General features: G+C 50.7%; 1 protein-coding gene across 9 annotated transcripts in view; it reads right to left on the bottom strand.

Moving 5' to 3' along the window:
* The window catches only part of aop (anterior open), a 184,417-nt gene that overhangs the window by 71,062 nt on the left and 95,592 nt on the right, over nucleotides 1-17,763 (bottom strand). Inside the window, exon 1 of one of the 9 annotated variants that reach the window (XM_065441431.2) lies at nucleotides 1,439-1,596. The exons of 7 other annotated variants lie outside the window; for them this stretch is intronic. In XM_065441431.2, the coding sequence (XP_065297503.1) occupies nucleotides 1,439-1,463 (25 nt within the window). In that variant the 5' untranslated portion in view covers nucleotides 1,464-1,596. Of the gene's footprint in view, nucleotides 1-1,438; nucleotides 1,597-17,763 lie in introns of those variants that run through there. One more of the 9 variants, XM_065441430.2, reaches the window with a different exon arrangement.

Here is a 17,763-nt window from a genome sequence, read left to right on the forward strand (position 1 = left end):
ACTCTACAGTTCGGCACTCCGAAAAGAGGGCGCGTCTCTACTCCGTCCAAGCGACTTGCCCGTGACGTTACAGTGAAGCTGTCTTCGGAGGCTAGCGTTAGTCAAGGTGTGGGCGTCTTGAAAAAGAAAGGGTGCGTGCGTATTGATTAGGTTGTCCAAGCCTGCCGACCGCATCCGAGAGGCTGCTAATTACCGAAGCCAAGTGTTGTGCGTCATGTCAACCCGTCCGTACAGTCAAAAAGTGTTTGGGACATTTGGGGAGCGGCTTCCCTTCTGGCGCCTCGTGTTGTTCAGCCCTCACTGTATTCGCGGGAACACTGTGTCTAACGTACTTGATTATAAACTTTACGCGATCGTCTCAGGCTTCACGTGTGCTCGGTGTCGACCTTCTCCTCCTCAAAAGGCGGTGTTTTGCAACGGCTACAGGCAATTGGATCTGACCGATGATCGCATGACCTGTTTTCCCCCCCTATAGAATGATCTACAGGGAAGACGGAGGTTATTTAAGGAGCCATCTTGCGCGCTGGCAGGTGTGCTCCGCCAGAATTTCTCCAGAATGATATTTAGCTTGTGCCCCGAGAACGATACACGGCGCTCTGCACTTATGCCAGTACGACTACGGCTTCATTTACAAAATAAGTTGACCTTAATTTCCTCTATCCTCCGTGCCTCGTATACTCATCAGGAAGGACGCAACTCCCGCAGACTCTCACCACCATGCTAACTAGCCCCGGACAGGGGGCCAGAATGAAATCTCTCTCTCTCTCTCTCTCTCTCTCTCTCTCTCTCTCTCTCTCTCGTCAAAAAGGTATACGGACGATGCCACATGGTTCAGATTAGCCTCCGTGTGACGGTATAGCGTAGCCCCGGTATAGCGTAGGCACGCTGCTCGTTCCGAGACGCACCGGCGGCGTAGGCTATATAGACAGCGACCCCCAGTGTGACGCCCGGCTCCGAGATCAGGACACCGAAACACGACAACGCCAGTGAAGCTATTGAGTAAATAGAGAGCTTTAGGTTAGGGGAGACGCGAGCGACATGCGTACGCAATAACTAGGGCCCACGGTGCTGCGCATGCGCAGACACCGACGTCTGTGTCTGCGCATGCGCAGTATACCGTAGCGTTTAGTTCTTGCATACGCAAGCCGCTTGCGTCCCTTAACCTAAAGCTCTCCGCTCTTTCGAGGCGTCCGCACGGTTCCCCAGGTGAAACCGAGCGGAGATTTCATACGCTACACAGTATCGTCGCTTGCGCTTCTGTTCAAACAATGTCCCCGACTCCGCTTGGCAAGCGCCAGATGCGCAGACGATAACCCTGATACCTATAGCGACCTTTGCATGTAGACTCGCATAGAATGTAGAACGCGCAGTGAGGTTCAGCGAACAGATCTGAGGCGCAGGCTTACAAACTGCGCCTCGTCATGTCCACGCGACGCACCTTCGTCTAGCCAGTCCTGCTCCATGGCCTCACGGCGCCTTGAGGGACCACGCGGCCGCTAACTGTCCTCGCCAGCCAGAACCGCCTCGGTGATTCGTTTGCTTGCTCCGTGTACCACGACGTGTATATACCCACTACGGGTATTGGCAAAGAAGCCGGCGGTTATTCTTTGTTTGCCTCCCAGGGTGGCTCATACCCTCTATGGAGGATTATTGACCAAGTATAGGGTGATTTAAGAAGACACGCGTTTAAAAAAGCACACACTATTGAGAAATTTTGAATAGCTAAAAAAAAAAGGCGGAATCAGATAAAATTTAAGAATTATACGGACGATTGCCGTCGCTGTTGAGACGATGACACACGTATCACACGTACTCACTATCGCAGAAGGGCCCGCATATAATTCACATTTCCAGCTTCCATTAAACTATCTCTATGCCTCACTTGTTTTTGCTATACCCACCTGATAGAAAGAAGTGTTTCAGTTGTTTCCGCCTGACGAAGCGGAATTGGGCCAGGCTTTGGCTTGGAAACAATCCGTTTGGCTTGGAAACATCAGAGAGGGTTGTGCGAATAATGGCATTAAAGCGATATATCTCGTTGGCTGTTCCCGCAACTTAGCGGTTTCTGGCCATTTACTGAAAACTCGGGTCGCAGGGTGCCACAACGTACTACTAGGCGGCGATGAAAGCACAAGCTAACGGCATATACCCTCACGTGGTGAACAAGTCTGCGTAGCAAAAAAAAAAGAAACCAACTTCCTATATATACATACACAATGAAAAACAATGTTGGCTCACAGGCGCCTCTAAAGCACACCGACGTGTTAGTGGAATTCATGGTTAACGGCGCAAAGGTGTGCAACTCCAGACACATGTTTCCGTGCGTTGTGCGGACAAGAGAGGCTGCACTTGCTCGAACGTCTAGCTGTTTTCGCATTTTATTTCTTCACTATATCTTTCTCACTGCACTATTATACAATAGAATGCCGCAAAACGTTATGTCTCCTTCGTCTTCCGATCTCTCGCGTTTCCCGACGCGTTAAGAGCTATTTTTGTGCCGACGGCGCCGCTATATTTTTGCGTCGACCTTGTTATCGCGTACTGGTTACGAAGTACATTGCATTGTGAAGTTCGCGGCTTGCAATTTCATTATTTAAAAATTTAGTTCTTATTTTTCAATTTACGCCTTTCTGTACACACCAATCTTTTTTTCTTGAGATAGTACCACCATGATTGAGTACACTTATGTAGTTTGTGTTTCTGTATAGTTACGTTATACCAACCTTTTTTTTTTTACATAACACTTCGATCGCTTCTAATAATTATCATTTTCCCTCGTGTGCTAGTAATATCAGGAGGTCTCGTTCTTACAGTCCTTCATTATCAGTTCTCCTTCTGCACAAAGTTCATACGTAACTGTACTTACGCTATATGCAATTAAAAATTGAACCGAAACTGAATCTCTGAACCCGAACCTCTAAGGCAGCACGGAGGCGCTTAGCTATGCTAATAACTCCTGCTACCATTAACACGTATGAATATTAAGGTCAGCTGCATGCGTGTAAAATTATGCACTTCTGGCAAAGTGAAACAAACGGACACTCTTACAGTGGGCGTGCGCAGGTTAAGCAAGTCAGAAAAATACGGAAGAAACGAAACACTGCAGTGGCGACGCCACCCCGAAGTTCCCGGACCACCTTGCCCTGACGTCACAGATTTCGACAGCGCCTATAATCGAGGGTGGGCGTAATTGTTCCTCGGAAAGAATAACTGTGTGCGTGCAGTTCGCTGTAAAGGAAGCAAATGCGAAGCGTTGCAGCTCTGGATAACCTGTACCTTTCTTTTTTTTTTCTTTTTTTTCTCTGCGCCGAGCGGGTCAGAAATACGTGAAACGCATCTGAAATCTGTAACGTTAAAGACCCGTGTCGGAGCGAAATATGAAACACGGAGGCCTCGGCCCCTTACTTTCGGCAGTGTAAAAGTGCGAGACATTTCCCCGGCCCGAACGAACCACGAAAAGATACGTTTTGAAAGAATACGTTCGCTCTCTAGACTCGATTTAGCGCTGCGGTTCATTGCCGACATATTTAAAAGTACTTCCTGCAAGTTATGTCACGAGGCACACGACATATATATATCGTGTGCATAGCATATATATGCTTGTACGCCGACTGGCTTCCGTTACTGCCAACTTTATATTTTCTTCACTGCGACTTGGTCCTGGCAGTATACGTTGTTTTCGCCTTACACCTGCGTGTTCATGGAGCGACAGGCGAATAAGGACAAAAAAACGCAAACGGCAACGAGCGAGACTGCAACGTATAAACAGCTCCCGCGTTAGTTAAACGACACAGAGTCTATCGCGCTCACGTGCACGTGGTATAGTGTATAGTATATACGACACTCCTCGCGCCGAGTCTACGCGGCACGAAGTTAAAAAAAAAAGAAAACAAGGAGCGTGGCGCACTACAAAGGCGTTACAAATGGCAGCTGCGGGTATTGTGTATACATACGCACGCTGTGTACGCTGTGTATACGTGTCGAAGGACGGCGCTCCGCAAAGCTTGCGCTGAGACACAGCACGCGAGACTCGGATTCGCAGGTTGACCAAAGAGAGAGAGAGAGAAAGATCCTCCCCGCAAAATAATACTTCCGTTGAACAGCGCAGTCGAGAGGCGTTGCAACGGAAGGAACCTGACCGAGAACCTGCGTACACGCGACAAGACAGAAATGCAAGTCGGGGAAACAAATACCGTTAACTGCCAAGAGTCGAACGCTTAACGAATTTAGGTATTCTTTCTAAACCCCATTCTCGTTCGTTTCGCATTAATCGATATACTTAGGGAAAATTTTAAAAATAAGGGATAACCCCTCCCCTACCGGGCACAGGGGTGCACGCAAAGCTTGTGTAACCCTAAGAGAGGGGTTGGTTAGCATTCTTTTTTTTAGCACTTTAGACACATCAAAGAGACGTGGTTGTTGGTGAATGAGAAACGGTTGTTCATTGCTGAGGATGCAGGATGACGTTAGCGGTTCACTACTGTGAAGAGAGAGGGGGGGGGGTCGAGCGAAGCCCGGGATCCGCGGCTCTTCGTTGTCGTAAGGCCTCGGCTTCGCGCTCCCTCACGGCGAGGTCGGCACGTCGAGGACAAGCTCTTTCTCGAGCGAGTTCCCGGCGGCATTCATCAAACGCCGCCTGCTCTTCGGCGAAATTCACGACGCGCGGCACGCTCCCGCTGCCTTTCCTTCAACGCAGCCTGCTCTTCGGCAGAAAGAACCAAACGCCACCTCCCCACCTGATTGCCGGGCCTGAACTGCAGGCGCGAGTCGAGCCAACACGCGATCACATCCTTTCCCTCCTCCGGGAGGTGGGGACGCCCGTGACTGGCTCGCGCCATTTGCGCTGCGTCTACTTCGTGCATATAAAATCCCGCTTTAAAGGACGCGTTTGACAAGCCCATGACTTGTGTGCATTCGGTTCTCATGTATGTTCTGTACTGTAAAATAGGGAGCAGTGGGGCTGTGGCTAAGAGAGAGACAACGACGACGAGAAAGAACAATCTTGTTTCGGTGCTCGGTCGGCCAAACTACCTCTCGCTACTCCAACGTTCTAGTCGCGAAGGCTTGCTGCTCAAAGTGCTTCGCGACATTTGGTGGAAGGTGCTGGACTTATTGCAAACCTGGAACTCCGAATCCGGACGATCCCTGTCACATCTCCCATGACTGAGGAGACTAGTCCTACCGCGCCACCCATGGCACCGCCTCCAGTTGTCTGTCCTGGTGCGCCGCGCCAACGGGATCCTCCCATATTCAATGGCACTGACGATCATGACGTAGAGGACTGGCTGTCCTCATACGACCGAGTGAGTGCCCACAACAAATGGTCTGAAGCCGACAAGCTTGGCTACGTCCCATTCTACCTTTCCGGGGTCGCCCATCTTTGGTTCCGCAACCATGAGGCTGACTTTTCCACCTGGTCAGCATTCCGAACGGCACTTCAAGAAGTCTTTGGTCGCCCTGCTGTGCGCAAACTTCGGGCTGAACAACAGCTTCGCTGTCGTGCCCAACAAAAGGGCGAAACTTTTACGAGCTACATTGAAGATGTAGTTGACATCTGCCGGCGTGTAGACCCAGATATGACCGAAGATGACAAGGTCAAGAACATCTTGAAAGGCATAGAAGACGACGCGAATAAGTCGCGAACGCTTGCTGCTCAAAGTGCTTCGCGACAGTTCAAATTTCATGCAACAATTTTGCATTGACACTACTCATATTCTCATGTAATAAAGAAAAAAAAAACCGACAGCCCGACAGCGGCTGAACAGGTTAGCGTGGTGTTACCACGAGTTAGGTGGTTACCAGAGTTAGGTGGTTCGAATCCGCAGCCCGACAAGCAATAGTTATTTTCGCGCTGCTTGAGTTTTTTCGTACGAAAACATCGACGTCGACACGTGTGAGGCAATACAAGCTTCGCCTGTAGAAGGAAAATTAAGGCGAAATTACCATTTCTTCAATTTCTCCACGCAGCCGTGGCGCCGGTACGTTACTGTAGCGTTACGAATTTCGAGGTATCTTTATTTTTATTTCATGTTTAGACTGTTTTGGCATTCAATCTGCCGGAAACCTCCTAAGTATCTGGCTCATTTAGAAATCAAAATATGGGAGGATGTGCAAAGGGGCCTCTGCTTTAACGCTCGCCTTTAATAGATTTGTATAGGGTGTGCGAATAACGGCCCTCAAGACCGAATCGAAGAGTGCGTTGGAAGCGAAGCGAATCGGGTATTGTTCGAATAGCTCGCGGATAATATACAGCCCTCTAACCACCAGTACATAAAAAAAGTCCTTGTATTCACAAAAATAGAAGGCTTTCTGTCATTAGACTGCACATTAAAAAGCACTAAGTTAATTTGAGGAACAGCTAAGATTGCTCACACACTCAGAGATTTTAGGAGAATATACGATAATACATCATTAGTTTATGCAGGTAGCCTTGTGAGACCAATTATCCGTGTATTTTCGCCACTATACATACATGTCGCCTGCGGCGTCGGTAGAGAATGAAAGAGAAGCAAAGGAAACTTTATCTCTAGACGCGATCGTCGCGGCAGATGGTGCCATTATTGTGTAAAGTATGCTGCAATAAAAGGCATTTCGATTGAATCCGATGCGAGTAGACAGGCGCTGCATCTATAAATGCTACCAAACAACAGCCGCTGATAGTGATCGTGTTTAGCCGGAAAAGTCTCTCTGACTGAGCCACGCACGCAGCGTGCTTCAGCACGTTCATGTCCACTGTGAATGTGATGATGAAATGTCGCCTCTTTGCGTCAATTTCACGTCTGGTCGTGTACAGACGACGACGTATTCTAAGTGCATTCACAAAATATTCGTATGTTGAAGTGGTTATCGACCATTCGATTCACGGACCTAATCGAATAAACGGGACAGTATTCGCGATTCGTTATTCGCAAGTTTCGAATAATCGCACAGCGCTAATAATTAGTAACACGTATAGCTGGAAGTGCAGAAGGCCGAACTTGTCTCTCTTAAATTTCGCGGCCGAAACCTAAACGTTGGTGTACGTCACTGCTCGGCCTGTTCGATCATCGTCCCTGAAAGTCCCGTAGTGGTCGAGGCATTGCTTTTCAGGCGACATGCGTTGTGCATGAGGCGTCTGGGGCAGTCCGGGACGAAAAAAAAAAGGAATAAAGAAAAAGAAAAGTCGAAGAAGGCCGACCGCGACGAGCGGGGATATTAAAATAACTTCTCGCGTTCGGACTTGTTTTTGGCGCCGCAGACGAAGCTTCCGAGATCTCTCACGTCGATTCCCTCGGAATTCAATGCGGTTCTCCGACATCGAAAACAACTTAAGAGGAAGCTTTTTAGCTCGGCCCCAACTCCGATGCGGCCTATTCAGATACATGTAAAACGCAAAGACGCTTTTCTGAGATAACTCCTCGACCAATTTTAGTGAAATTTGTTGTATTGGAGAGAGAGGCAAATTCTAGTGACTGTAGGAAGCAGTATTTCGATTTAGGGCCTGAAATTTGTTCACAGCTTCTTAAGGAATCCGAAAGTTCGAAAGAGATAGACGCACGAAGTTTACGAATTAATAGCTCTGCATCAAGAACAGATATAGTGGTTTTGTAAACGGCATCTATTAGAACATTCAAAGCGGACAAATGTGATATGTGAATTTATATCTTACGTGAATTTGTTACGTTGTGTACAAGGGTTCTGCTAAAGCTGTATTTCCATATTAGTGAATTTCTTTAGGTTGACGTGTAAGATATAAATTTTGTCCGCTTTAGATGTACTATCACATGCAATTAACAGAATTGTGATATCATTTCTCCTTGCCGAGTTACGGAGTTGTAAACTTCATACTTTCGTTTTCTGAAAATTTGCGATGTGTGCCAATTTTCATTTAAAAGATCACTACCTAAATCAAAAATTCGAAACCAACAGTCACAAGATTTTAAGTTCTTTTTTCTTTTGAATGCAACAAACCTCGCCGAATTTGGTGCAGTGGTTGCCGAGAAAAAATAGTTCTCCTTTTACACGTATCTAGATAGGAGCACCCGATCTAAGGCTTCCTCTTAACTACAGCCCGAGTAAATGCTGTCGAAATCCCGTGACGTCACGGCGAGGCGAGGAGCTGGTGCACGGTGGCGTCGCGGCACTCACGTGCCTCTCGTTTCTGCGTATTTTCTAATTTAACGAAATTTCTCTCACGGCATTAGTGATCATTGTGACGTTGCAGAAGCGCAATTTGCTAATGCAACGAAACTCCTCTTTAACGCCTGCTTTAAGCTTTTAAGCTCAACGTCTGACGACTATCAAAGGCCCCGGAGAAAGGGACCTGGCTTTTATAGGACAGCGGGACACGCGACATAAAAACAGTCGTACGTCTTTGAGACGAGAGGAATGATAGCTCGAATGACCTGTCTTCTCAGCTGTCAAATTAGACTGGCGTTAATGCTGGCGAGAATCGGAACAGACCCCCCCCCCCCCCCCCCCCAGATCGCAGCCCCGAGGGCCAGAACACGGCTTCGCAGTTTCCAATCCAACGCCGCATTACATCGAAGCAAAGTGTGCACTAGACAAAATAAGTCGTTATGGCGAAGACATTAATACCTGTACCATCTCTGCTGGCTGCGAAAATGTACAGTTGCAGTTACTAATAGGACGAGCGGTGCCATTGTACTATACAGTGTCGGTGAACGGCGCAAGTCTTTCCAAAATCCCAATTTTAAAAAAAAAAAGCTGCTTTAAACACTCACAAAACGCCGGCATGCATACCCGTACCTACACGAACGCGCACGCAAGATCTGAAGGTATTATGTGGCGAAGAGGGGGGGGGGGGGGGGGGTTCGGGGGGGGGAACAAAAAAAAAAAAAACCTAGCCCGCATCTGAAAGCGTCTCGTCAGGGACGTTTAAAGAAGCGTTTATCAGAAAGGAAGTCGTCACTCGCGCATTCGTGAACTTCTACGCCTCGGGTGAATAATATCGCATGCACTCGGCAACGCATGCGCAACACGTGATCATCACAGGCAACCCGGAATGACGACGAGCCACGTCGATGCTCAGGCAAAGTGAACAGAGGCCAGTTCCGGGAAATCGGAGACGGCCATCAAGCAGGGCCAATAAGGACGAAGAATCCCTAAGCGATCCTGCACACGCCCCCCCCCCCCCCCCCCCCCCCCTCGTCGCACGAGACGGTTAGCGCGGTGCCGTAATATCGCTCGCAACCGGGCGGAAAAGAAGGCGAGCGAGTATACACGTACATTGCATTGGAGGAAACGGCGAGACGATACAGCCGGCTTTCATTCCAATAACGACAAAAGTTGGAGAAGGAGAAAAAAAAAAAAGAAAACCCCGCCCCATTATACGCAGCCCGAAAAGGAAACAACAGCAACGCCAAACGAAAACGAACTTCGTCGTCGTCGCCACTTGTTGCTTTCTCTTTCTTTATTGTTATGCGCGTCGCCGACGCCGCGCAATGTATAGCGTCAATTATTGTCGCCCCCCCCCCCCCCCCCCCCAGGGCTTCTATAAAGCGCGCCCCGGCATAAGCGCGCGCACGTACACAAACCGCTGGCTCGCGTCCAGGCGACGGCGAAAAGGAAGAAGTCCGGCCACGACCAGTCGTCCATTAAAGTCGGCCCGGGACTCGGGCGAAAGACGTCAGCGCCGGCAGGACAGTAGCAGGAAGTGCGCGCTCGATCGCGCTGCATAGGAAAATTCCTTTGTTTAGTTGTTTTCGTTTTGTTCTTTATGCATGCAAAAAAGAAGTGCTCCGGATGGCGCCAACGCGTCCATGCCTGTGTGAGGCAACAATCACGGGCTGTTCCCGTGGATGCAGAACTTATATATACGCGGCCAGACAAGTGGGCACGCAAAATCAATTAGAGAAGAGTAGCGAGGCTCGTTAACGCGCCTACAGCGCAAAATGGCTCGGTCACAGAGACGTCCGGTTCTGTGGTAACTGACGTATATACGACGACGTAACCAAAACGCTCGTGCGCGCCCCCGAACCCGATGGCGGCGGCAGCACGCAGCTCCCAGCTAGGTGCGTTTGGCCGTGCTTGGATTGGCCGCGATTACAGAACCGCGGGCATCCCAGAATCTTTAAGTTACGAGAACTCGATGCAAGTTGGTCGAGCCCGAAGTACGACGAAATTATAGGACGATCGCGTTAACGTGGCGTCGACCACCCGCCGTGGTTGCGCAGTGGCTAGGTTGTTGGGCTGCTGAGCACGAGGTCGCGGGATCAAATCCCGGCCACGGCGGCCGCATTTCGATGGGGGCGAAATGCGAAAGCACCCGTGTGCTTAGATTTAGGTGCACGTTAAAGAACCCCAGGTGGTCGAAATTTCCGGAGTCCTACACTACGGCGTGCCTCATAATCAGAAAGTGGTTTTGGCACATAAAACCCCACAATTTAATTTAACGCGGCGTCGAGTGTGAAGCCGGTCGAGCTAGCGTTATGGTATGTGCTACGTAGCATATGCAGCAACTCTAGGTCGAGCGAGCCAACGCTGCCCCCTCTGGAGGCTAGCAAACCTCAACCCGACCCGCTACGAGTGTTTGCATGACACCGTCGACCTGATGTCGTGCACACAAGTCGACTCGCTCCGATATCGTGAGGTTAACGTCAAACCTAGCTAGCTATATGGGCAAGCACTTCGCGATTCCTTGTACTGCTCGCAAATGTCGAAAAACCCATCATCTCGATCCACGGTATAGCCTAGCGATCGGAGCGCCAGCGTTCGCCCTGGTAAATTTTGTGGGAAACCGCAACGCCCCAGACACAACCGGGGCAAAATCATTTCCGTCATCGGAACAACGTCTACGCCATTCAAGGAAACCGAGACCCGCCAGGGGGCGACCGAGAACTTCCACGGTTCCCTCGACCAGCAGCGCGTCTCGAAGCCATGCGTGTCCAGCGCGCGATTCCGGCGACAATGGAGAAACTTGGTAGAAGCACCACCTCGGTACCTTTGCACGCTCACGCCACCCTCCACACACACACACACACCCTTCGTCCCAGCTCACTCGCTCTAAAAGCAAGAGAAAGTCAGGCTAGAAGGGGGGGAAAAAAAAGAACGAAACGGCGCCCTTGAAGGCACGCCACTTCCCTCCCCGAACTTCGCCCGCCGCCAAGTCCCTCGTGCCGCGCGTATGCGCACTTCCCTCCGACGGCCCCCAAAGCGCGTAGATGTACGAGCGAGCGGCCGGCAACAACAACAATGAGACGGACGAGCGACGGAAGAGGTTGTTTCCTGGTCGCAGGAGGAGGAGGAAGGCGCCCGGACACTTTCCTTCTCACGTGACCGGTTGCTGCTACGCACGCCGCGTTGGTCCTTGAAGAAGAAAAGGATAGGAAGGAAGGAAACGAAAGCAGCGGGGCTGACAGCGAGGCGTTCGGAGATACCTTCCTTGTGACTCTTTTTCTTTCTTGTGCGTTCCGCCTCCTCCCAAAGGTCTGCGAGCCGCGAAATTAGCCACGACACTGGCGGAACAAGCGGTCTACGCTGCTTGAACGCGTACCCCGACACTATAGATCCCATCGTTTTGGGCGTGAACGGGTGCGCCATGACGTGAACGATCCCGAGGTCTCGCCACGGATACACTGACCCCCCCGGGAAAACCACGAGGCGCCTTTAAAGAACCGATTATCCGGCGATAATCCTCCGTAACCGCAACGCCAGCGTCTCCGAGGCGCACGCGTGGAATCGCCGTGCCTTTACATGCCTGCCACGTACCACCTATTCATGCCGCTGAACATTAGCGTGGCAATGATTTGGGCTACTTACAGTACAGGCAAATTCAGCAGCGCAGCAACGGCACTGAACGAAATAGCTGTTCGCATCCGTTCTAATAATCTTGCCGCGAGTGCCATTTCTGCGATGGTAGCTAGCCTGTTGCAGAAGCTGTTCTCGCTGAAGCGCCACTACACATTGACAATAAGCCTGCGTGGCGTGGGTATGTATACTGGACTACGTATTCATATACACTCTTTATCACCGGCTGTGGGCATTGGACTGTCGACGAGGCAACCTACTCACTAAGGCATCGAACTGCGCTTAGAGTTCCATGCAAAAAGGTGCAGCCACTGGTTACCGACCGTGAAGACATCTACAGACGCCGACTGATTTATCGGACACGAACCGGTGCCATCTTGTCGTGGCTTGCGGGAATTCGCAAGTATGCACGTGACAATTAGTGAAACCTTTTTTTTTTTTCCAAAATTTTCGCACTAGAAAGTGGGTGATATGAACTGCGCGATATGAAGGAGAGAAACGTGCACACGCGATCGCGGTTGTAGACCGCACGGGTAAGTGCCTCGCGAGCGCTACAGTGACCACAGGACACACGGAGGCGGCCGAAGAAGCCGCAATAGCCCTAGCACTGGCCACGGTGCCTAGCGCTGCGATCGTGATCAGCGACTCGCAGGCGGCAATCCGCGGCTTCGCGCGCGGTCGCGTCTCGCGGGAAGCGGTCCGCATACTCCAAATTTGTGACGACGGCGGCTCGTCATCGCCCTCGCAACCCCAAAATTCTACAGTCTTCCTCCTCTGGACCCCGGCACACACCGATGTCCCGCTCGCGGGCAACGAGGCGGCCCACGCCACGGCTCGAGGACTCACACGCCGAGCCGCCGCTGATTATGTGGCCGCCTCCGCCCCCGAGAGCGGGGCATCGGATATGCCGGATCGGGACACTACAACAGAAACACAGCAACAAGAATCACAATGGGCGTGGGGTGATCGCCTGACCACGTTCAGAGATCTCACCCAACACTACAGACTCCAAAGACGCACATTCCCGCCACCACACGACAAGTTACACAGGAATGAGGCCGTAACTTTACGCTTGCTCCAGACGCACAGCTACCCTAGCCCCGCGGTCCTACATCACTTCTACACAGGTTTATATCCCACAGATGCCTGTAAAGCTTGCGGACAGCGAGCAACGCTGCGACATATGCTCTGGGAATGTGCCGGCAACCACGGTAATGGGACCACATCCGTTCGCGACGCGTCCGTAATCGCGGCCGTTACCACAGTACGGGTAGCCTCGAGCTCGCTTCTCCCCGACGCCGCCCCAGCTGCGGGTCCCGCCGGAGACCTTCTCCATCGGCGCCGCCGCCGCTGGGAGGCGGCTCTCAAAAGTTCAGAGTTGGCAAGCCAAAGATGCCGCCCGAGTCCAAGGACTTGGAGCCGCCACCTGAGGCCACCACAACGAAATTGCCGGCCATTCATTAATAAAGTTTCTTCTCTCTCTCTCTCTAGAAAGTGGGGGTGCGAGCCTTACACGAGGGCGAGCATTACACGAGTAAATACGGTAATATGTGCCTCCTTATACGCCATTAATCACAACACACGAGAGTCCACAAACTTGTTGCTTTATTCTCGCTTAAGAACGTGTCGTTACCAGGCGCGGTTACTCAGTGGCTATGGTGTCGAGCACCTGAGCACGAGGTTGCGGGATCGAATCCCGGCCATGGCGGCCGCATTTCGATGGGGGCGTAATGCGAAAACACCCGTGTACTTAGATTTAGGTGCACGTCAAAGAACCCCAGGTGGTCGAAATTTCCGGAGTCCCCCACTACGGCGTGCCTCATAATCAGAAAATGGTTTTGGCACGTACATTACTTTTTTTACAAGGTGTCGTTCTTGAACAAAGCTGAAATATAAAATTATGCAGATGCCGCACACTGGGAAAAATCAGTGTTACACGAAGCACATTCTGCAGGTATCTGGCTGTCTAGAATCGTTTGGTGTTCCAAAAAAATTGTTACCTGATGCCGCCACAGGTTCGCGAAGAGTTAGTACCTGAATGTGTTTCGATCATTCGCCGAAAATTCCTCGAAAAGGGGAATTTTTTTTCCCTTCGCGGGGAATTTTCGGCTACAATTTTGGACGAAAGGGAAAAAGGGAATAGTTGCGATATTGCAGGGAATTTTGAATTGGTTAAGTAAATATTAGAATTATGCATCTGAGTATGCCATCACTTCGAAAAACGACAGGACAAGCTTTTCAGTGCAGGGGGCAAACTTGGAGTCGGTCGCCTTCAAGTTCTAATAGTCTTTCTTTTTGTAAAAGCTGGTGTGGTGTTTCTGCATCAAACACTACCTGCAATTTGTTGCGTTAATATTCGATAAGGTGACCTACTCAGAATCGCTAAAGAGCTGCGAGCCACCTGTGTTAGTTGATGCTTTAGAGCTCTATCTACGCGGAATATACTCGTATGTCGGGAACCGACATTAGAAATTGAGTTCTCTTATATATATATATATATATATATATATATATATATATATATATATATATATATATATATATATATATATATATATGCAGGGAAATTTGCGGGGATCTTTCTGGAATAATGCAGGAAAAATGTCGCAAATAGGGAATTTTCGTGCATAGGAATGATTATTCTGCTGCAAGGTACGGAACATCACTGGGCGCGTGCAGCAACGGCAAGGCGACAGCACGCGGATGGCACGACTGCTTTAATTTACTCCCGCGATGGAACATTACAAACTGCGCAGATCCCGAAGGCATTGCAATCTCGCGCAGCTTCTCAAAGCGCCACCTGCCACTTATGAAGCCTCGCGGTGATGTTCTCTCTCTCTCTCTCTCTCTCTCTCTCTCTCTCTCTCTCTCTCTCTCTCTCTCTCTCTCAGTACGTGTCGTCTCAATCAAATCCCCACCGTGGGACACGCAACACCTCCTCAATTGCAGAGGCACCCGAACAAGGCGAGACTGGGCACTACCAGTCGCAGAAGTGCCTCGTAAGAAACGAACAACGTTTCAGATCGCAGTGCCAAAAAGTGGGAACGTCTATCCCGCTTGAACGCAGTTACCTGTAACGGAGTGGGGTGATCCACACCAGGGTCGAGACGCGCAGCACACGGCGTGCAGGCAGGAAGGAAAACCCTCGGCGAGGCGCCGGAGAACAACAGCGCGGACGCAGTGTTGGCGCGGATGCCCTTGGTCAGAAAAGGAGAAGACTTCCTTCCTCCACGAAGTGTCCACCGGGCCTCCCTCGGGGACCGAACGAACAGAGCGCGGAGGCTACCGCCGACTACGACACGAGGCTCACAAAAAAAAAAAAAAAAAACGATAAGAGGAAGGAAAAGGTCTGTGCACAACCGCGCCCGTTTCCTGGTGCGCGTCCCTGGACTCCCTCTGTTCTTGCTCTTCTTATTGCTCGCGCCTGGCTCGCTCACGCGATGGCCACCACCGCTTCGGCAGGAAACACGAATCGCTTCCTCCGCCGCCTTGAAGAGAGAGAGAGAGAGAGAGAGAAGCCATCGGAGAGGCAGTTGGGCTTTGTGCGAGCCGTCTCGTCTGCGCATCAGCCAACGTCTAAGCATTGCTCTATCAACTCGTTTTGCAGCGAGAGAAAGTAATGCGCGAACGCACCGGGTCGAGGACGCCTAATTGCACGTGCTCTCAAGGCGGTCGCCACTGAAACCACCCAGACTGCTGAACGCTACGGCAAACGGCGGAAAGACGCGAGAAGCTACGACACTGTGCTTAAAGGGGAGGAGGGGGGAGGGGTTATTTCGTATCACTGACAAAAGAGATAGGCGCAGAAGTTCTACGCGCGCTTGAAGAGCAAAGTCAGCAGGACTTTTCGAACGTCTGCCGGCGGTAAACTTGGTTGCGCTAAAGCTAAGAGACTGAAGAGTAGAGTCAGAAACGATTTCTCGTTTACACGCAATCGTCAACGAGCTCACAGGAGGCGCGCACCAGCGGCAGGAGCATTCAGTGCGTGGTCTGTCAATTCCAAAGGCCTTACATAAATTCTAAACACGCTTTTTTTTCATTTTTCGGAAGGAACGAACTGAGTCGCTGACGAGTTCAGGGCGAACGACCGTTTCACGGCAATATGGAACTGAACGTGCCTCACCCTCCAACACGATCATGCCAAGTTAGGTTAACCTGGCGTATGCCTCTCGGTTCGTAGCAAACGCGAAACAAAAACGCTCCTGCGTCGTTTGTCTGCAAGTGCGAAACTTCACCGGATGGCAACAGCGCACTGCGGCAAAGCCAGACTGCTAGAAAGCTCATTCCTCGTTATTGACGTCAGCGACTGCGAAGGCTCAGTAAAAAGCGTCACGCACTCAAACCGACACGCGGCCTCAGTGCGACACGGCCGAGCGCGCATTGTCTTTACAAAAACGTTACCGGTCGAAAACTGGTAGCAATGACGTAACAACTACAAGAACGCAGAAAAAGAAAACAAAAAGAAGAATCGCACTCGCCCGTGATTGCTATAGCAAACCAAAATAGCAGTGTACTACGCCTGCCACGATGCGCAAGCCGTGAGAGTACTCTCGCTAAAAAAAAAAGAAAAAAAAAACGTTTGCTCGACGCTAGGCGTCGTAACACACGGAAACCAAATCTGAGTTCAAAAGTAATCGCAGAGTTGCAAGTGATTGCGCACGGCAAGGCTGCTTCTAGTAGACAAGTAGCTCGTAAGCGACAAATGTGCATGCTGCTGTTGAGACCTGGGGCCCTTGGAATCTCGCCGCAGCCACCAGTGTTGCGATGTTGCGTCTTCGAACCCCAGGACTGAGACCAACGTTCGGATTGTGATTGTCCGAGCACACCAGACGCACCGGGACGAAGATTTGCCCACTGTCTGCTACTTGTAAATACGCGAGTACATGTGTGAAGCATTTTCCTGTCCATCGCCAATCCCGAGACTCCGTCTCTATTCTCCTCCGAAATCCCAACATGGATGTCAGCCCTTTGCTTCGAAGATACAAAATTGCAACAGTGGTGGAAGATCTCGGATTGAAGGAACCAGATCGCAACACAGGTGGCTGGGGTTAAGACATCAGAACCCCAGTTCTCAACTGTGGTGGCAGCGGTGGGATTGAAGATCCCAAAATCTCAGCAAATTGGACGGCAGCAACGGGATTGACAAACGCCGAGTCACAACAGTGTGCATAATGCGAATTTGTCGTGGACGCTTTTTTTATACTGCCCACGGTGGAGAGCAGGGAACGCTATGCTTTCGGTCGGCTACTTCTAACGCTTCATATACGTCAGGAAATTGAACTGTCGATATTTGGCGATATCTCAGAGCGAATTGTGAACCCATCCTCTGTTGAAGTTTCTACAGAGCGGACTTTTAAAGATTACACTCATTTTTGCAAGAACTACGAAGAGACGTTTACGAAGACGCATTGAAATCCATGACGTCACGCTGACGGAACAGCGCCCTAGTTTCTGCGCGGCGTTGAAGAATTAGACATTCGACCTTCATTGTTCGTTTCTAGCAATGAACCTCGCACAGCAAAACTAACGAACATATAGTTTCGAAATAATACTTAATTTCGATAAACACTAAACTGATTTAGGGGTTTAGTGTTTCTCCTATGAAAAAAAAAAGAACATCGCAATGCCTTAAGATGTGCGTGGAGCAGGCATCTACCAAAGAATAATAGGAGTACGCGACGTCGGTGCGGGGGTAGGGGGGCCCTCTACGAGGGCTGGCCACGCAGCAGCCTCGACGGGGAGGAAGGAAGTGGACACAACACACACGGGCCTCCCGACGCAGCGTCGCCGGCGGCGACGACACCAGCGAAAGGAGGCCTCGCTCGCTGCCAGCCACTATCTTCTCGCCGCGTCGTCGTCGTCCGGTTGCGCAGAGCACGCCGCGAGAGAGGGAAACAAGAGAATGGCCCGGGAGAAGGAGGAGGAGAGGCGAGTTACGTGGAGGAAATGACCTTGGACGCGGCGGAGCGCGAGCGAAAGCCGACAGCGACTGGTTTTTTCCGCTTCCACCGAGCC

Source organism: Dermacentor albipictus, chromosome 3 (assembly GCF_038994185.2).
Source record: "Dermacentor albipictus isolate Rhodes 1998 colony chromosome 3, USDA_Dalb.pri_finalv2, whole genome shotgun sequence".
Taxonomy (NCBI): Eukaryota; Metazoa; Arthropoda; class Arachnida; order Ixodida; family Ixodidae; genus Dermacentor; species Dermacentor albipictus.